Source organism: Marmota monax, unplaced genomic scaffold (assembly GCF_021218885.2).
Source record: "Marmota monax isolate L192 unplaced genomic scaffold, Marmota_monax_Labrador192_F-V1.1 WCK01_AAM20220418_F8-fsc00009, whole genome shotgun sequence".
In the NCBI taxonomy this organism is placed as follows: Eukaryota; Metazoa; Chordata; class Mammalia; order Rodentia; family Sciuridae; genus Marmota; species Marmota monax.
The window spans coordinates 24,325,650-24,346,397 of record NW_026694710.1 but is presented as its reverse complement, the minus strand read 5'-3'; the positions used below and the strand labels follow the sequence as shown (position 1 = coordinate 24,346,397).

Sequence of the window (20,748 nt, the reverse complement as noted above, 5' to 3'; positions counted from 1 at the left end):
CTCTTTGTCACTCTCTTTGTTTTCAGCAGCAGCTGATCAAAGTACCAGCCGGCCCCTGGGTGATTTCAGCAGTGTGTTTCCTTCAGGGGACGCTGTCGTGGCGAGCCTGTCCACGGGTGTGAATGGCCGGCTTTGCTTCCGAGCTTCTGGTGGGCTCGGCACGCTTTCAGACTCCCGGGTGAAGCAGGCCGTCTATGCGAGGTGTCCCTTGAGCAGAGTGTAAGCGCGGCGCACCTCGTCCCAGCAAACATGTCCGTCTTTGAAGTGCAGTCACAAGATGATGTCTCTGTAACCTGAAAAAAAAAAATAATGTTCCCCAGGAAAGCAGCGTGTGAATTCTGCCAACTGTGTCCAGTGTTTGAAGTAGTAAAGAAGCGCAGCCTCAGAGCCCACCACCTGCGGCTCCCGTGTCTCTGCCTCTTGGACTCATTAGGGGCTGTTTTGGGTGCTAGAAAAAATAAGCGTATTTCACTGCTGTCTGAATAATTTAAAATGCCACCTGGGAGGCAGGGGGCGGGGTGAAAATCTGCCTCTACCGGTGAATCTAATCCTGTAGGTGATGAATTTCTAGTATTTATTTCCCTCTTCTGAGGCCATTTGGGAAATTAACAGATGAGAGTCGACTTCATTAATATGGGCCGTTTTCATTCTTTTGTGGCTTTGGAACGCTGACAGCTTTTGATGTTGACTGCAGACAGCTGAGCCACAGTGATTGACATTGAGGCCACCCAAGCTGCCTCTGAGAGGCCCTTCCCACACAAATGAGACGGGTGAGCTGTGGGCTCTGTTGTGCAGCCCGTGTCCCGGGAGAGAGTATCCCTGCACTATTGCTGCGAGGTGCAAGACTCTTAGCACGCTGGTCAGCTTTGCATCACTGGGGCCAGAAGGCCTGAGAAGCAGCTCAGAGGAGGACGAGTTTATTTCAGCTCATGGTCTCGGAGCTTCAGTCCATGGCCGGCTGACCACATAGCTCTGGCCCAAGGCAAGGCAGAGCATCTTGGTGGAAGGATGTGGTGGAGGAAAGCAGCTCGAGCCATGGCAACCAGGAAGCCGAGAGAAAGCTGCTGTACCCAGGGACAAGGTATAGAGTCCAGAGTCACACCTCAAGGGACCCATCTCCTCCAGCCTAGAGTTTCCACCCGGTTAGTCCATATCAGTGGGTTAATCCACCAGTTAGGCTGAAGCTCACATGATCTAGTCATTTCACCTCTGAACATCCTTGAATTGTCTTACACATGGGCTTTGGGGGAGCACCTTATATCTAAGCCATAATAGCTGAGCAGCAGAGGAGGTCTCCATTATGCTGTGGGGGAAACAAGTCCTTCACTGAAGCCCTTTAGCTGGCAGATGGTTTGGCAGTGAACCACCAGTAAAGTGCCCGGGAAAGCCCCTGCAGTTTGTGGACAGCACAGCCACCTTCTTGTGTGAGTTAATCAGTGTAGGGAATGACTGATGCGTGAAGCAGTCACCCAGGGTTTGAGTTTCTGCTTCAATATAATAATTCACCACATTAACTTGGTGGCTTAAAACAACAGGAACATATCATCTTAGTTCTGGAGGTCAGGTACACAGTGGGTCTGACCAGGCAGAAATCAAGGTGTCCACTCTAGGGGAGGTCCCCTTCCTGTCCCCCAGCTTCTGTAGGCTGGCCGTGTGCCGGACTCCGACCCCTTTCCCTGTCTGCCGAGCCTGGTCCTCACTCCTGCCCCCGCCGCCTTCTTCACGTGGTCCACCCTGACTCTGACCCCTCTTCTCCCTCCCTCTTCTGATTTTAAAAACCTTGTTATTGATCTCCCTGTGTCGAGGTCAGCTGACGAGCAGCTTAACTCCATTTGCACCCTTAATGGGCATGGCCATTGCTGGGGAGCCGGCATTCTCTCTGCCACATGAGCCTTCCCGGAAGGTGTGAAGTGTTTTCTGTCTCAGAGTAGAGGGGACTTTTGTTTTTGAGCTTGTGCACACTCAAGCAGGTTTAGCATTAACCACGCAGCCTGCTGAGTTCACTGAGGAATCCGAGGACAAGGACTCGGGGTCTCCTTGGCTCACAGAAACACAGGGAAGCCCCAAGGACAGCGACATGGCTGCTCTGGAGTGGAGAACAAGGCTCACTCCAGAGGCCAGGGTCTGGGGGACCCCACAGGGGGCAAGGTGGCCCCCCCTCCCTGTCCACCCGTAAAGCTGTCAGCCTTCTGTTGGTCCATGTGAGGCCTCCCAGGGGACACTCCTGCTGGTCGGTCTCTTCTTTCCACCCCGGGAAGTCTCCTGGCCCCTCTAACCCAAGAGCCCCGCATCTGGCTCTGGTCGCTCCAACTATTGCTTTTATCCAATCCGTCATTCTTTTTTCTTTTCTAATTTCTTTCTTTTCCTGTTTTTATTTGTCCTTTTAAGATACACATTCACAATATTCAGTATTCTGACATATTAGACGTAAGTGTGGTGTCACTTCCCATTCTCGTGGTTGTACATGACGTGGAGTCACACTGGTCGTGTGCTCATATATGAACACAGGAAAGTTAATTCCGATTAATTCTACTGTCTTTCCCATCCCCATCCCCCTTCCTTCCTAACCCAAGGAACTTCTGTTCTCCCCTCACCCCCTTATTCTGTGTTAGCATCCGCATGTCAGAGAGAATGTTGAGCCTTTGGCTTTGGGGATTGGCTTATTTCACTTAGCTTGATAGTCTCCAGTTGCATCCATTTACTGGAAAATGCCATCATTTCATTCTTTAAGGCTGATTAATATTCCACTGTATATGTGTACCCCATTTTCTTTATCCATTCATCTGCTGACAGGCACATAGGTCCCATAGCTTAGCTATTGTGAATTGAGCTGCTGTAAACATTGATGTGGCTGTGTCACTATAGTATGCTGATTTTAAGCCCTTTGTGTATGTATCGAGAAGTGGGATAATTGGGTCAAATGAAATGGGTCAAAAATCCATTTCAGATTTTCTGAGGACTCTCCATAGTGCTTTCCAGAGTGGTTGCAGTCTCACCAGCAATGTGTGAGTGCACCTTTTTCCCCACATCCTCACCAACATCAACTGTGACTTGCATTCTTGTGATTGCCATTCTGACTGGAGTGAGATGAAATTTCAGTGTAATTTTAATTTGCATTCTCTAATTGCTAGAGATGTTGAACATTTATTCATAAATTTGTTGACCAGTATTTCTTCTGTGAAGTGCCTGTTCAGTTCTTTGCCCATTATTGATTGGGTTATTATTATTATTATTTTTTGGTGTTAAGTTTTTTGAGTTCTTTATATATCCTAGAGATCTCTATCTGAGGTGCAGTTGGCAAAGATTTTCTCCCATTCTGTAGGCTCTCTCTTCATGTTTTTGATTAATTTCTTTGCTGTGAAGAAGCTGTTTAGTGTGAACCATTATTGTTCTTTAGGAGTCTCATTGAGGTAGTTGGTTCCGAAGTTGACATGATGGAAAGTCGTGCCTACATTTTCTTCTAGTAGGTGTAGGGTCTCTGTTCTAGTGCCTAGGTCCTTGATCCACTTTGAGTTTTGTGCAGGGTGAGACATAGGGGTCTGATTTCATTTTGCTACATATGGATTTCTAGTTTTTCTAGTGCCATTTGTTGAAGAGGCCATTTTTTCTCCAGTGTATGTTTATGGTGCCTTTGTCTAGTATGAGGTAGGTGTATATATTTGGGTTTGTCTCTGGGTCTTCTATTCTGCACCATTGGTCTTCATGTCTATTTTTGTGCCAACACCATGCCATTTTTGCTACTGTAGGTCTCTAGTATGATTTAAGGTCTTGTATTGTGATGCCTCCTGCTTCGAATTTTTTCCCAAGGATGGCTTTGGCTGTTCTGGGTCTTTTGTTTTTCCAAATGAATTTCATGACTGCTTTTTCTATTTCTATGAAGAAAATCACTGGAATTTTAATTGGAATTGCATTAAACCTGTATGGTGCTTTTGATAGTATGGCCATTTGACAATATTAATTCTGCTTATCCAAGAACAGAGGAGCCCTTTCCATCTTCTAGGGTCTTCTTCAATTTCTTTCTTGTAGTTTTCCTTGTATAGGTCTTTCACCTCTTGTTAGATTGATTCTCAAATAGTCTATTTTTTATTGAGGCTGTTATGTTTCAGTGTCATTGACTTCAGCTCTGATTTTAATTATATCCTGTCTTCTGTTGTTTTGGTGTTTATTCGTTCTTCTTTTTTAGGGCTTTGAGATGTAGTGACAGGTTATTTATCTGGTGACTTTCTATCCTTTTAAACAATGAGCTCAGTGCAGTGAACTTTCCTCTTAGAGCTGCCTTCATGGTGTCCCAGAGATTTGGATATGTTGTATTGCTAGTCTCATTTGTCTCTAAGTAATTTTATATTTTATCATGATTTCTTCTGATATCAACTGGTCATTCTAATGGATTATTTAGTTTCCAGGTGTTAGGGTAGCTTTTTTAAAAAAATTTTATCATTGATTTCAAATTTCATTCCCTTATGATCTGATAGAATTCAAGGTATTTTCTCTCTTTTTTTGTGTGTGTTTGCTAAGAGTAACCTAAGGTAAGGTCTATTTTAGAGAAGGATCATGTGCTGTGTAGAGAAAGTGTACTCATTCATTGATGGATGAAATATTCTATGTATATCTGTTAAGTCTTAATTATTAATTGTATTTTTTTATTTCTATAGTTTCTTGAGTTTTTGTTTGGAGGATCTATCCACTGGTGAGGGAGATGTGTTAAAGCCACTCAGTACTATTGTGTTGTGGTCTGTTTGATTCTTGAAATTGAGAAGGGTCTTCTTGATGTATGTAGATGTTCCATTGTTTGGGGCATAAATATTTATGGTTGTTAGTCTTGTTGATGTATAATTCCCTTATGTAATATAAAATGTCCTTCTTTGACCCTTCTGATTTTCTTTGGTTTGTCATTCACTTTATCTGATATGAGGATAGAAACCACCCCTGCTTGTTTACAAGATCCATATGAATGATATGTTTTTCCCATCCTTTTATCTTCAGTCTGTGAATGTCTTTGCCTGTGAGGTGATCTCTCTTGTGTATTGTTGGGTCTTGTTTTTTAATTCTATCTGCCAGCCTGTGTCTTTTGATTGATGAGTTTAGGCCATTTACATTTAATGTTATTATAGAGAAATGCTTTTTGTTCCCTGTAATTTTGATTTATTTTGGTTTTTACTTTGAATTAGTCTCTCCTTTGAGTATTCTTCTAGTGTAGTTCCTCCCTTTGCTGGTTTTCACTTTTATTTTTCATTTCTTCTTCATGAAATATCTTATTTAGCATGTTCTGCCGTGCCGGCATTCTAGTTGTGAATTCTTTTAACATTTGCTTATCATGGAAGGTTTTTATTTCATCATCAATTCTGAAGCTTAATTTTGCAGAGTATAGTATTCTTGACTGCATCCATTTTCTTTCAGAGCTTGGTATATATTATTCCAAGACCTCCTAGCATTGGGGGTCTGGGTTGAGAAATCAGCCGAGATCCAGATTGGTTTTCCTCTAAATATGACCTGTCATTTTTCTTGTGGTAAAATTCTATCCTTATTTTGTAAGGCATTTTTATAATAATGCACCTTGGTGTAGGTCTGTCATAATTTTGTATTTTTGATGTCCTGTAAACATTTTGTTCTTGATTTTCCATTTCATTCTTTAATTTTGGGAAATTTTCTGATATTATTTCATTGAAAGAAAGATTGTTTGGTTTGTATCTCTGCACCTTCATCTATCCCAAAAGATCTTAAATTTGGTCTTTTCAGGTTATCCCATATTTCTTGGAAGTTCTGTTTATGGTCTCCTAACACCTTTTCTCAATGGTCAACTTTGTTTTTAAGATTATATATTTTGTCTTTATTGCCTGTCTTCCAAGTGATCTAGTCTATTAGAGATGCTTTCACTTGAATTTTTAACTTGGTTTATTGATTCCTTTATTTTGAGAATTTCTGCTTTTTTTTCTTTCCCCCCCAGAATCTCTATTATTGAAGGGATCTTTCACTTCTGTTTTCTTCCTGATTACACTCCTTACTTCATCCTGTACCTCACAGACCAGTTTTAACCATGTACATTCTAAACCCCTTCTCTGCCATTTCTTCCACTGTGATATTGATGAATTCTGTTATTGGAGTATCTTGGTTTGTTTGTGGAGATTTGTTCCCTTGCTTTTTCATGTTGTTTGTGTGTCTACCCATGTGACAGTATGGATCTGAGGCAGTAGATTCTACCCTCTGGACTTACGGTGTCCTTGAAGGTTTCTATTACCTCACTGATTTGGCAGAGACAAGTCATAACTACAAGCAGTGCAGACAATTAGAGCACTAAATCAAATAGTTCCTGCCATGATGCCTACAATTGTCACAATAAGCAGAAATGATGTGACCAGATATCGCCTATGATAAAAATCGCCAGTTTGCAAAAGGGTCTACAGTTTTTAATGGTGGAGAGGGAGAGAACAGGTGTGATTATGATTGATTATGAGGGAGGAAGAGAGACGATAGAAGTAAAAAATTAAAGGAAGAGAGAAAGAGAGAATAATAGAGATTGGCTGTTAGAAGAGGAAAAGAGAAGAAGAACCAAGGGAAACAGACAAGTGAGAGAAAAATATATATAAAGTAAAAGTTTTAAAAATTAAAAGTGACCATAAAAGAAAATGAATAAAAAAGAAGACTAAAATATACCAATCAAGCGTCCTAGTTCTCAACCTACTCATCTGTGAAGAACAACTGGCTTCAGAAATGCTAGAAGTGAAAAAACAACAAATGTCCACATGTGTAAATGTCCATGAACCATTAGGTCACAATTAAACAGGGGAAAAAACAAAAATAACTTGATGAAATGTTAAAGAATTGTTTCTGTTGGAGTTCAAAGGATTCTCAGCCTCCCTTCTCAGCAGTTAAGTGGAGTGTGGTGCTTCCCCACCCTCAAGGTGGGGTTGCTGGAGTGAGAGGTGATCCCACAGGTAGGCTCCAGGCTTTGCACTCGATGCCAGTTGGTCTGGAGATTCTAAATCAGTGCACCTCCAGAGCCCAGCAGTAGCTGGTCCACACTGGAAGGCTGCACCCCTGGTCTCCCATGGGTCCAGTCGTGTGGTGGAAGAGCAATACTTAGTCCCTTGTGATACCCAAGAACCCCATGTTTCCTGGTCTCAGGTTCAGTCTCAAAACTGAGTCTCTCCCCCCCTGCCCTTTTGAATCCCTGGCCAGCCATGGTTCTCCCAGCCAGTCCTGCCAGTGGCTGGATTGGAGCGGGGCGGGGGGGGGGGGGCGAGGTTCCAGTGGGTTTCCACGAGCAGAGTCCCCTGTGTACACCTCTCTCCACATTTGGCTTTCCCTGGCACACTCTGTGTTGTGCAGTGTGGGTTTGCAGGCCTGTATTTGGGCCAGACCCGGGTTTGCCAGGAGTCAGCTCCCCCAGTCTCTGGCCCCCGCATCGCGGCTGCAGAATGGTTCCTTCCTCTGCCCTGTGTGGGGAGAGATTCCTCTTCTTTCCTGTGCAAGGCATTGTGCAGTCCTCCTTTCGGTTCAGTCGGGCCTTGTCTTTGATCCCTGAACTCTCACAGCCAGACACACCTCAGGCCTTGTCCCTCCACTTGGCTCCTGGAGGGACTGCTCTGGCTGGTGGCTCTGGCTGTGGCAGTGGCTGTGGCTCTCGGGATTTCTTCCTTATTTTATCATATCCAGCCTCCCGAGTCCCTGATCTGCTTTGAATGCCCAATATCAAATCCCAGTAGGACCCCCACCCTTTTCTGTTGTTCGCCCACCTTGCCGAGAAGCTGCTTATCTGCTTCTTGGTTTCACCGCTTGAAGCAGCCAGGAAAGTGCTCTTCTCTGTCTTGGAACTCTGACCCTTCATTCTTTGTGCTAATTAGTCTGTGTCCTTAGAACTTGGAGTGGGCTTCATACACTTGGGCTCTGGACTGATCACTCCTCGTAGCTCCTCAAAACAAAACAGAATAACAGTGACTTCAGTGGACTGGACCCCGCCACCTATGGACAGCCAGTTTCCCAGACACGCGGAGGCAGAGTCCATGGGCCGCACTTGGCCCACTCACTCCTCAGGCTTGGGGGCCGGACACAGCTCCTGCGATGGCGTTAGGCATTCTTCTCCACGGGTGTCTTTGCCACAGGTCAGGCCGCAGCTGCAACAGCTGTCCAGAAGGTGTTCCCTGGGCAGGTGGCACTGTTTGGCAGGTGTGAAAGGTTTTTCTGGCTTAGGAGTGTCCTGCCCCCCAGGTGCTCATGAAACTCCTCAGGCACAGCTTCTGTGGTTCCCACAAGGGACAGGCCCAGTTCCAAGTGTCACCTTGCTCAGGGAAGCTGAGAGTGGGCCCTCATCAGGCATCGTGGTTCACTGACAAGGCCGCCCATCAGAGGAATGTACCAGTGACATCATTCTCCCACGCCTCCATTGTCCGGGAGTGTTTGATGGTCTTGCCCTGTGTGGTTTCCAGGTGACCGCAGCTCAGGCGCACGGGCTGTTGACGTGGCATGATTCTGATTATTAGAATTACTTTCGATATTTTCAATATGACAGTGTGATATGGGAGGGGGAGAGTTGACCTGAGAGAGTCACGGGAAGGCAAACCGTTTGGAGAAGTTTTATGTGACGTGAGGGTCCCCCCAGGGAAGGAGACAAAGAAGCAGAGCCAATCGCATCACCCTGGATGACGAGTGGCGCGTTGAGGAAAAGCAGCTGGGCAGGGTGGGGTGGCTGAGGGGAAGCAGCTCACCATCAGCAAGGCCTGTTTGTCAGAACGCTCATCTCGGTGTCCATCCTGGATGGGGTGACCTTTCTCCTCAGGTCCAGGAAGGGCGTCTCCCAGGTGCAAATCTTACCTGCTTTTAAGGTGTGGCAAGGTCAGAGGGCTCCTCTACCCACTGTCATTTATTGAATTTTATGTTTCTAAAGTGCTTTTGACTAAATAACACAACAGAGCAGGGTGTTTTGGGTGGCGTCTTCTGCCAGTAGCCAGGGAGGTAGAGTCGACAGATCAGTGAGCCGACACAAGCTCATCTATTTCCAGGGTCTCTCTGTGTCTGTCTCCCTCCCTGACGGTTACAGGAGCGTGCTGGGGTGTTAACAGGTGAAATGACAAATCTGAGATTTGCTTTAAAATGCTCAGTGCAGGGAGTAGATGAAACAAGTCGGTGCACATGGGCAGTGTTGGAATTTGGGTAACGTGGGAATCGTCCTGTTCCCCCCACTTCTAGGTGCTTGGAAATTTTTCTAATAGCTGTCTTCAAAACCTTCTGTTTTTTACAACTACATGCCATCTTCTCTTATCAAATTATGAAAGATTTCTAACGTTGCATTGGCTGGGATGTGGGAAGGACCCCAATGTGTTGTCAGGAGCTATCTGGGGAGCAGTTTGGGACATGTTCCGAGGGACTTGGAGACACTGCTTCATTTGACCTTAAGATTCTTTCTGTAGGAATCTGTACCAAGGCTGTCGCTGTGCATATCAAAAGCTCTGTACAAAGTTGTCTGTTTCAGGGTTATTTTAGATTTTGCAATTTGCAAGAAACCTGAATGTACAGTAGAGAGAGGCTCGTCGAATGGCATCCATCACAGGGTGAAATGTTCTTATTCCATTATCAAGGAAGGTTGCAATTTTTAGAAACCACAGGAAGGTGTGGGTTACAATGTTAACTGGAAAAAAGTGGATAAAATTGTAAATAGTCTACATTTGTAGAAAAGATATTCAGAGGAAGAAAAATTGGAAGAAAATGTAGCAAAATGCCATCAGTGATTCTGATTGCATGGTGGACGCACACTGAATAAAATCTTTTTCTGTTCGTCCTTATTTTCCAGATTTTCTTTTGTGTATTGGGGATGGAACCCAGAGATGCTTTACCATTGAGCTACATCCCCAGTCCTTTTTATTTTTAAATTTTGAGACAGCGTTTTGCTAAGGTACAAGTTGTTAGGCCCTCAAACTTGCCATCCTCCTGCCTCGACGTCCCAAGACACTGGGATCACAGGTGTGCGCCACTGTGCCTGGCTGTTTTCCAGATTTTTAAATCATGAGTATGAGTCGACTTTCCTGTGGATCTTCTTCCAGCTGCCACGAGGCGTAATCCGCCCCCCACAGAGCTCACCGTTCGTGGCCTAGGGAAGTTCCTCGTCAGTACCTCTCAAGTAGACTGTAGTTTTAGATTTACAGAAAAATTGAGATGTATGTCCTGCACCTAGGTTCCCCTGTTAGTAACGTCTTATATTTCTTACAGTTATTACATCTATTCATTTATGTACATTGTTACGGTTAGTGAACCAAATATTGATATGCTGTTAACTAAAGCCCATGCTTTGTTCAGATTTCCTTAATTTTTAATCTGATGCTCTTCTTCTGCTCCAGGATCCCTTCCAGGATATAGCATTCCATTTAGTTGTCCATAAGTTAATTTTTAATTGGGAAAAAAGTAAAATAAAATACATTCAGTATGTCAGCTGTGCCTCCTCCCCTTGGTCTCCTCCTTGTTGGCGGGCTCCTTGTTGACAGAGACCCTGTTGAGATGGCTCCCATCCCAATTGTTCCTAGCATGGCACCTGACAAATCTGCTAAATAGGGTCTGCTCACTCCATGACCGGCCCTCAGGAGCTGGACAGAGCAGAGCCAAGGGGGAGGGAAAAGGGAGAAGGAAGAGAAGCCGTGGCCACCAGGAGTCAAGCCTCAGTGCCCTGTGGGCCGTGGCCGCTGCTGTGGTTGGTGTGACGGGCTCTCTTGACTTCTGTGCCTCCCAGGCTGGAGATCGCAACCCTGAACCAGGCAGATGCAGATCTGGAGGCCTGTCGCACCCAAATCAGCAAGGACATCATTGCCCTTCTGCTGAGGAGTCTGACCAGTGGCGGCCACCTTTCCCCCCAGGCGGAGAGAAGGATGGTTCTTGTTTTCAGAAAGCAGTTTCTACTCCTGGAAAAGGAAGTACAAGAGGAGTATGACCGGAAGATGTTGGCCTTGACAGCTGAGTGTGACCTGGAAACTAAAAAGAAGACAGAAAACCAGTATCAGAGGGAGATGTTGGAGACGGAGGAAGTAGAGGAGTTGCTGAAGCGTGTGAGCGAGCGGGTAAGCCGGGTCCCGGAGGTCTGCACCTCACTGCTCCTACGCCTTCATACCTGCCCGTCCCCCACCAGCCCACTCACGTGTCCATCCACCCTCCGTCCACCCACTAATACACCCATCAGTACACCCATCTGTCCATCCCTCCCCATCCACCATCCATCTACCCCATCCATCCATGCCTCCATCCACCCATTCACCCATCCACGTATCACCCAGCTTCCAACCATGACTGCATCCATCCATCCATCCATCCATCCATCCATCCAATCTATCCATCCACTCACCTACCTATGTACCCATCTATCCACCCACACTTCTATCCATCCACCTGCCCATCCACCTACCTATCTAAACATCTACCGACCCATCCATGTTTCCTTCCTTCCTTCCATCCATCCATCCATCCATCCATTCACTCACCTACCTATGTACCCATCCATCCACCCATACTTCTATCCATCCACCTGCCCATCCACCTACCTATCTAAACATCTACTGACCTATCCATCCATCCATCCATCCATCCATCTGCCCATCCGCCCATGGTCCATCCACTCATCTAGAATTCATTTGGAAGCATTTATTGACCACTTACTGTCTCTCAGGCACAAGGCTAGGCACTGATGTTACAAAGAAAAGTGAGACATGGTTCTTGCATTAAGTTCACAGGGTAATGAGGAATCCTCACATATGAAAAGATAAGACACCATTCTGCCATGTTATCATAAAGATACGTTTCTGGTGCCGTGGGAGGTCATGGAGAGGTAGAGGGCTTCATCTGAAGAGAGCATGGTTCACAGATGGGTGTGATGTCATTCAGCCACCTCTAGCCTGCCTGCAGACCGTGCTCTGTCCATGACCTCGCTGGTCAGCACCATGTCCCCCTGGGCCCTGGCACTTAGAAAGAATGCCTTGAGTGTGCCGTTCTGGGATTTGGGCCCCTGAACTCTCTCGTTGCCCCTCCCTCTCTGCTAATGTGTTTGGCTATTTTTCTGTGAGAATCACACCTGCTCCAGGAGGGGCTTGAAGAGTGCTTCAGGGCACCAGCTGGCAAGCAGGCCTGACCGCCCGCAGGCCTGACTCTGCTTGGCCCAGGATGGGCCCAGAATGAGGGAGCTCAGAAGGGGTCAGTCTGCATTTAAAAGAGTCATAGAAAAAACAGATGGCCAAGCGCCCCAGGCTGGTGTGGCTGTGAAATCTGAGATGCTGATGTGGCCCTTTATGGCACTTTGCCCATTTCACCTTAAAGCCCAAAAGAAAGGACTTGGGGGAAAAGGTGAAACCCACACCAGGCTCGGCCAGTGCCTGGGCCGCTGACTGAGCTCCTGCTGTATGCATTCGTGGAGGCCACTGACTGGGCTCCCCCCGGGCACTGTGCCAGCTCAGCCCGTCCTGCCCCACATGCCCGTGTGTTCGCCTTTGGCTGTGTGGGTGGGTGGGGGTATGCAGTTCATCTGGTTGCACGTCGTGCTTGCTTTCGCTTCATCTCACCACATAAACCAAATGTTAATTTATTAAGTGCTATTAAATAGGCTGCAAATCGAAGCTCACGCTTGTGGTCGAGGGGCTGGCGCTGCTAGAGGGCCCCGCGTCCCCCCCCCCCGCCCCGTTACCCCAGCTCACTGGCTCATGGGCTAGGAGTGGGAGGGTCCCGCACTGGCAGGGAGGAAGTGGGACGTGGAGACACCACCCGAGGACCTGCAGGCGGCCCGTGACTCACGCAGCGTGCTGCCAGCCAGGACGCCACATTGCTGCAGTGGCACGCGGCTCCCCTGCTGTGCCGGCCACAGGCATCCGCCCTCTTGGGCGTCCCTGGCTCTCCAGGGCTTGGCTAGTGGCTGCCTGGGCTGCTGCGTCTGCATGTGGGGGTGGGAAGGCGGCTGCTGGGCTGCTGGGCTGGCCTCTGCCTCAGGCCCACTGGCCCTCCCCGGGCTGCCTGAAGCTCCCATCTGCAGGGCTGGGCAGCAGCCTCCCGCGCCCTCGCCCCACCTGCTGGCACGCCGGGGAGGACACCCTGAGTCTCGCAGGTCCCCTGTTCTGTGGGCTTCCAGAAACACCGTCTGTGCTGCTGCGAAAGGGCCTAGAGCGCGTTCTCCTGGTGCTCGCAGGGCTCCCCGCCCAGGAACCAAGGCTCCCTATAGCAAGCTGCGTGTCCTGCGGGCATCTGAAGATGAAACAAAGGAGAGTATTGGGGGTCATCGTTCCACCCAGGATAGTTTAAGGGGGGAAGGGGAGCAAAGTGGACGGTGTCAGTTTTTTAAAGTCAGGAACTCTAGTGAGGACAGAGGAAGACCTGCTCACCTTCCCAAGCCTGTGCAATTCCTATGGCTTCAAAGCACGGCTCCACAGAGCACCCAGGGGCAGGTCCCCCGGTCTCCTTCCCCTCCCGGACATGGCATGATAAGGATGCCTGCCGCGTCCCGAGACGTCAGTCAACACTTGCAAAGAGCTTCAGGGCGGATGGGAAGAGGCGGGCCATGGGGCCGAGTGGCCTGGGAGCAGAGCCAGGTGCTGCTGCCCACAGGTGGCTGTAGGTGACCACGAGGTCCTGTGTGACTCCCAAGCTGGAAGCAGCATCTGCCTGTCTTCAGATAGAGAAACCGTGTTCAATGTGCGTTCACATCACAGTGTGTGTGTGTCTGTGTCCCGATGTCACGTGGTCCCCAGTACCATGCGTAAGGGCCATGTTCTGAGTCAGTTAAATCAATTTAAATGTCAGAAAAGGGAAGAAAGAGGACCCCAGTGCTTGGCACAGCACCCCGGTGGGGATGTGCATTGTGGCTCATGGCTCAATGTCATCTTCCCGGAAGCCCCAGAAGGGAGCAGAGTGGGAACTGTCTGCACAAGGAGTGGGGAAACCGAGGCCCAGAGAGGCAGCGCCTCACAGCCCGGCCTCCTGCAGCCACGCGGGCAGCGGGGGCTGCGTCTCCTCCGGTCTCTCCTGCACTCAGGCGTGCCCAGCCATCCGAGGACAGGAGTCGGGCCTGCGTCCTGCGCTGGCTCCCCGAGGCCTCCTCAGCCCCCGGGAAGATCTCGGAGGAAAGACTCCTCATGTGCAAGAACGCGTACATCTTAACCATCTCGGGTGGATTTATTTTTATGAAACAATTTTACAGTTTGCCTGTCTTGCTAAATTGAGTACAAGGAGCGTAATTTGGTAGTCATGATTTCCTGAGGACGATTCTACATTTTTTCATGGTATAAACTCGACATTATACGAGGCGGTTGCTCTGGGACAGCCCACTGCACGACTGTTTCTCAAATCAGAACTGAAGTGGCCTCTCCTGACCATGCCTCCTCTCCATGAAAAGTCCATTTTTTAATTAGAAAGTTCAATAGGGAGATTAGGGTAAATGACCACTACTTTAATGCTCCTTTAAAAATGCACATCTGTGGACAATATTTAAAATATAAAACTGTACATTAAAAATACAGATTTTCAGCTTCTCTTAAAGAATGAGAAAATCTGACCACATTGGTCCTGATGTTCACAGAGCCCCTTGGTGAGCTGGCTGTCCCTGCTCCTACAGGAGGACTCGCCCTTTCTGTTTTGCCCCACTCCCCACCACTCCCTAGTGCCTTCCAGGACAGGTTTCCTCACCCATTTGCATATACAACCCCCTGCTTGACTGGCCTGGGGGTGGGCATCTTGCTTCATGGCCGAGTCTTCTCATTTTTGCTGCAGGATGTTGAGCTTCGTTAGTTGTGGGACACATTTCCACAAGGCCTTGAACTCCCAATAGAGGGGCGGTGCCTGTGGAGGTAGGTGTGGGGTTCTGTCCATGTTTTTGTCAAGGAGTGTTCACTATGGCATGAGGGTGCAGAAATATAATGCTAAACAGGACGGAAATTTGTGTTCTAAGATGTGTGTGTGTTTGTGTGTGTCTGTGTGTCTGTCTGTCTGCTTCTTGCCCCAGCTGCGAGAAACCAAGTGGGTTTTACTCCATACTTCATTCTTGTTAATTAAAGTAAATTGAAGTTTGGGGCTTGTAAAATTCAGTTCTGTCCCCCAACCGTGTGGCTGAGAAGTCGGAGACTGGCGTCCGCAGCCCCCACCTCCTGAACCTGCCCCAGCTACTCGCCCTAGCAGAATGCCCAGAGTCGGGCCCTGACCCTCTCTCCGCTGTTGGTGAATTGCATCCTTTGATTTAGATCCAGTCACCTGTAAATGCCATTGCTCTGCAATAGAAGGACTCGGATGAGTCCAGTCCTTTCTATAAAGCCTGCTTTTTAGAAAGGTGGAGCTGTGATTTGGTGGCTGAAGCAAAGCGCTCCTGTCGGGATGGATGCCGGATGCGGGGGCAGCAGGAGGTGGGCTGCTCTCTGGTCTCCTCGAGGCTTTGCTCTGGTCTCACCGGCCCCAGGGCTGCCGCGCGCTGACTGCTGGGCTTCTTTGAGGGGCCCTGGGTAAATGCTTCCCTTCCTCCTGGATCCTGAACCAGCTGAAGATCAGTGAAAGGGGCTGGAGAGACCGAGCCAGGTACGAGGCCTGGTGAGTGAGTGGACACAGAAGTGACCGATCTGCCACCAGGGGGCTGTGTTCCTGGGACAGAGAACCTGAGGCCCCGGGAGCTTCCAAGCCTCACTCCACCTGGAGGAGCCCAGCCCTGGCCTCTGCTGCACAGCCCCTCCTGCCTTCCCAGCCTCTGCTGGCCAGGGCACAGCTCCTCCCCGTGACCAGGCCCCACACCTGCCTCACGCACGTGCACCTGTCCCTGCCTTCGCTCCCCCACGTGTGGCTGAGAAGTCGAGCCTGGAGCCCAGCGTCCTCCTGAGCAGGGAGGGCTGTGGGAGGGGCCCTGAGCTTCTCTGCGCTCCTGGACCTCTGTGGGGTGCAGGCTGTTTGTTTTCCATGGCTGCAACAGAACACGCCCTGAGCAACCTCAGCAGCGCTCCCTGGGACCTCGGGGTCTCTGTGCCCAGGAGCCTGGTGTGGCTCCGCTGACCCCTCTGCTGGGCTCCAGTCTCTTGTGGAACTCAGGGTCCTGGTCTGTGCTCATTCATGCTGTTGGCAGATTCACTTCCTTGCTTCTGGAAGCTTCCTTTTGCCATGGAGAGTTCATAGCACAGCTGTTGGCTTCTTCCAGGCTAGTGGGAGAGGGTCTCTCTCTTCGGGGGGGCCAGTCCCTCTTTCATGGACCTCACCTGATGAAGTCAGGCCCACCCAGGATGGTTTCCCCTGATTAACCCAAAGTCAACTGTCTAGGGACCTAATTGTATTGTCAGGACACCTTCATCTTTGCCATGTCATGTAACCTCATCACAAGAGTGACCATCCCATCATGTTCAAATTTATACTCTCATTCAAGGGATGGGAGTTTATATGACATTTACAGAAGGGGGGGTCCTGGGGTCCTGTTAGGATCCTGACCACGCATGTGGAGTTAGGGCAGCTCCCTCCTCGGGCTCAAGTCTTGTTGAGATGCTGGGGAACAGCTGCGTTAGGGCTCAGCAGAGGTGCGTTTCCACCTTTCCTCACATGGGACTCCCAACATGCAGGTGGGCCAGCAGCCACTTCTTGGTACCTCCTCTGCCTCCTTTACCCGAAGGATTCCAGCTGAGGCCTGGTCGCTGGCATTTCTCTCTTCAATTAAGCTGAGAATGAAAGATGAGGCGATGATCTCGTGAGCCGAGCTGTGCGGCCCTTGAGACTCCCAGGTCTCCGTGTTCACAGGCTCTGTTCAAGCAGTTTGATGTGCAGATTTCCACCCTGTGAATTTTTTGCTTTGAGACTGTTCTGGAAAATTGTTCAGATAACAGGGTGGGGACAGGTTGGAAGGGCATCTCCCAGCCCCATCATGGCAGCTTGGGTCAGGGCGTGTGTGCCTGCCCGTGCACACACGTGAGTTCCATGTGTGTTCTGGTTTGTGCCTGTGTGCACCTCTGGGTGTGTGTACTGTGTGACTGTCACACACAAGGCGCGTGGGCAGATTGTATCTGTGGTTGTGAACATGTATGTGTGTGTACTTCTGAGCACCGTGTGCACACTCATGGCATGCACACACAGCACTGCTGAGTGCACCTTGTGTATTAAATGTGCATGTGTGTGTGTATGTGTCCACGTGCGTGACCATGTGTCCACGTGGGCCAGTTGTGCTTGGAGCGCCAGGCTCACTGCTGCCCCTTCTCTCTGCAGTCTGCTGCCGAGTGCCGGGGCCTGCTGCGGACCCTCCACGGCCTGGAGCAGGAGCACGTGAGGAGCGCCCTGGCTTTGCACCAGGAGGAGGACTTCGCGCAGGCCCACAGGCAGCTGGCCATTTTCCAGAGAAACGAGTTGCACAGTATCTTTTTTGCCCAGATAAAAAGTGCTATTTTGAAAGGGGACCTGAAGCCAGAGGCCGCTAAAATGCTGCTTCAAGATTATTCTAAACTGCAGGTAAGGCTTCCGCTCGGCTCCCTGTGACCGAGGCGTCATTTTCCAACTCCTCCGTAAACCGCTCCTCTCCTGGAGTTAAGCCCCACCTCTGGTTCGTGCTCTGTCCTGTGACCCCATCCTCTTCTCAGCCCCTGCTTCGGGGGCGATTGTCCCGTGTGCAGGGGGATGGTGGCTTGGGGCGCAGGCCGTGGACCGGGTTGACCTAGACTGGATTCCAGTGCCACCCCCATCAGCTGAGTGAGCTTGAGCCGGCTGCCCCCGGCCCAGTGTCCTCTCCTGTGAGGTGGGAATAACAGAGGCCCACTCTCACAGGGCGGAGGAGGAGGTCACGAGCTGATCCTTGAAGGCAGTGCTTTGCCTGGCTGGTGTGACGTGCAGCGCTGTGACAGAGTGGACGTGCACATGGTGTGTCGGCGTCGCTCATGTCCCTGTGCCAGTCCGGGCTTTCGGGTCAGTGTCTGGCTGTGCTTGGGTGTGCGTGTCTTCTGGTGTGTAAGCATGCGTGTGGATATTATTAATCCAGACCCGATTCTTAGATGGCGGGCCAGTCGTTTCCCCAGCCTGCCGGCCTTGCCGTGGACGGTCCCATGAGGCCTCATGAGGCTCTCCGCAGGCACACGCATGCGCAGGGCGCAGTCACTGGGGCGCAAGGACGGCCTTCATCGCTCTGCTCCCAGGTTTTCCCGGGTGTTGGCGACTTGCTCCAGGTGGTGGTGATGGTGGTTAAGAGCAAACTCCTATCTTAATTTGCGAAATCTTGTGGATTGACTAGGACTAGAATATTTGAGAAACATGGCCTTAGAGAGGCCGCCTCTTCCAGTTTATGAGCCAGTCTGTGTGTATACAGCAGCAGCTCTGAATGGTGCCGGAGATTGGGGCACTGTTGGGCCTGCTCAAGTCTGCAGGGGCTGATGGTGTCACAGTGCCTTGGTCCATGACGGTGTTCGTTTGAAGAATGCAAAGCTGTGGTTCTGATGGAGCAGTCATTCTGCTATTTCAGTTTTAGCTTCCCAAGTGAAGATCGTCCCAGAATGTCGGCTTGCTGGCTGGATTTCCCCCCTTGAAATTCTCTACTTGCTGCAGAAGTGCAGGTTCTGCCCACACTGGAACATGCCGTGGGACACCTCAGCAGGCCCGGGGCATAGGGAGGGGACATGGAGGTGTGCCGTTGGCCTCTGTTATGGCTGTTGCCAAAGCAGTGGTGAAAAATAGAGCCACTGGACAAGGTGTGGACATGGAAGCCACACCTGTGCCTGTGAGCAGGTCCCAGCGATGGGGCCACAGGACTTGGCGTTCCCCTGACCACCCACAGGGACAGACCGGCACGCCCATGCCTGGGCGTTGTGTGGTCCTGGTACAGGCACAGTGAGTAGGGCTGAGCTGACCCTGGGCACCCAGGAAGACAGCAGGTCACCATCCAGAGCATGTGGGGAAGGGAGGGCCACCCTGAGGAGACCCCGGAATGGAAAGGGAAGACACTGCCTCTGCATTTGATCTAAGGGCTCATAAACCTTTGGTGAGATTCAGAAGGAACTCTGTTGGATCCACTTGCAGGACTCAGACTCACCACCTTACGTATAGGAAGGGTTTTCTTGTCATCTTACTCCCATGACGGGCAGTGCTGACCCTCTGTGCCAGAGCCCTCACTAAGAAGAGCACGTGTCACCAGGATATGTCATGGTTAAGGAGGTAACTGGCACAGAGCTCTCTGCCTGGAGCCCTCAGGGAGTCTGGAGGCCAGCTGGGTCCCCTACAAGCTCAGGTCCAGCTCCAAGGAGGAGGAATGGGAACGTCCCAGTGGTGGTCTTCCTGCTGATTCTGGTGCCAGGCACCCCCGGGAAATGGCGGTATTAAGCCACCTCTGTGACACCCAGCTGTTCCCTGTGTGGACAGTGCTAGTGCCCAGAGATGTCACGGCTCTTACGTGGAAAGGAGAAGGTCCACGCATCGCAGGTCTCCCCTGGAATGCAGTGGGACCCTCTGGTAATCCCTGCTGTGCATGGTATTCCTGTAGGTGGGGAAAAGAGGACAAGACCATGGGACAGGCGCTGGCCTGTGACCAGCTGGTGCAGCTAGGTGGGTCTCCTTCCAGTGTTGCTGGTGGAGCTGGACTTGGGGTGGCCCCACTAGGACAGCACAGCGGGATGGACAAAGAGGGTGGCCTGCACATCCTGCTCAGTGCCCATGGCCGTGTGCCGTGGACTCAATTTCCTCACTGGAAATGTGATGATGTCCTCTTCGCCTAGATTAAGGGATGAGGCAGGCAAGCTCTTGGTCCAGCACCAGGCTGAGGAGAGCCCAGTGTGGACCAGGCATTGTCCCTCCTGCGTGTGGATTTGTTCATGCTGGGATGAAGGGTTGTGTTGCCACCATGTGCCCCGTGCCTGCCTGAGGGTGTTGCCTGCATCGGTGGGGTGCCCTGGGGGTGGGCTGGCGGCTGACTCACCAGAGCTTTTGCAGGGTCCTGGTGGTGGCGGAAGGATGCTTAGCCCAAGCCATGAATGTGCATCCTGCTTGGTGCGCGGGCCGCCGCGCTGACTGCCCTTGGCGGCCAGGTCTAGTGCACGTCTCATAGCTCTCTGGTTGGCATATGACTTTGTCCCAAGCGAGGAAGATAAAGGTGTCAATCACTGCTTCTTTTCCTGTGCTTTCTTCTGACACAAATTATTTTGACAATAATTTTTCCTAACGTTTAATGAGACATACTTCAAAAAAAAATTTTTTTTTTCTTTTTTAAACAGGAGAATGTGGAAGAGCTGATGGATTTCTTCCAGGCTACTAAGAGGTATCATCTAAGTAAAAGGTTTGGCCACAGGGAGTACCTGGTTCAGAACCTGCAGTGCATGGAGACCCGAGTGCAAGGCCTTCTGAGCACCGCAGCTGCGCAGCTGACCCAGCTCATCCAGAAACATGAGAGGTGAGCCCCGCCCCAGCCTCGCCCTGCCCCGCCCCCAGGCTAGCCCAGCCCCAAGCAACCTGCCCCATCCAGTGGCTCCCTTCTTTCCATTTGCTCATAATATGCAAAGGTCACTCTACTTGTTCTTAAAAACAGCCCTCAGTTGTAAAAACCCCATGCGTCATACTGGTTTTTAAAGCACACGTGGCAGATGAGTCGTGTGATGAACCCCCGCGTGCCCATCCTTCTGCTTCCTCAGGTACCAACCTGCTGCCAGTCATGGTGGAGCTACGTGTCCCCCCATCCTGGATATCGTGGAGCAAATCTCCAGCTCCATTTTCTGGAGAAAAAGATGAAGGAGGTCAGGTTGACCATGGGGTGGTTGGGGAACAGCCCACCCGGGCCCTGGTGCTCCCTGGCATTAGCATTTGTCTTTGGCG

General features: G+C 50.2%; 1 protein-coding gene across 6 annotated transcripts in view; it reads left to right on the top strand.

Annotated features, from left to right (window-relative positions):
- Evc2 (EvC ciliary complex subunit 2) overlaps positions 1 to 20,748 on the top strand; it is a 97,820-nt gene that overhangs the window by 43,006 nt on the left and 34,066 nt on the right. For all 6 annotated transcript variants that reach the window (XM_058572416.1, XM_058572415.1, XM_058572418.1 and 3 more), the window contains exons 10-12: positions 10,715 to 11,039; positions 17,173 to 17,412; positions 20,154 to 20,329. In XM_058572416.1, coding sequence (XP_058428399.1) covers positions 10,715 to 11,039; positions 17,173 to 17,412; positions 20,154 to 20,329 — 741 coding nt within the window. The remainder of the gene's footprint in view (positions 1 to 10,714; positions 11,040 to 17,172; positions 17,413 to 20,153; positions 20,330 to 20,748) is intronic.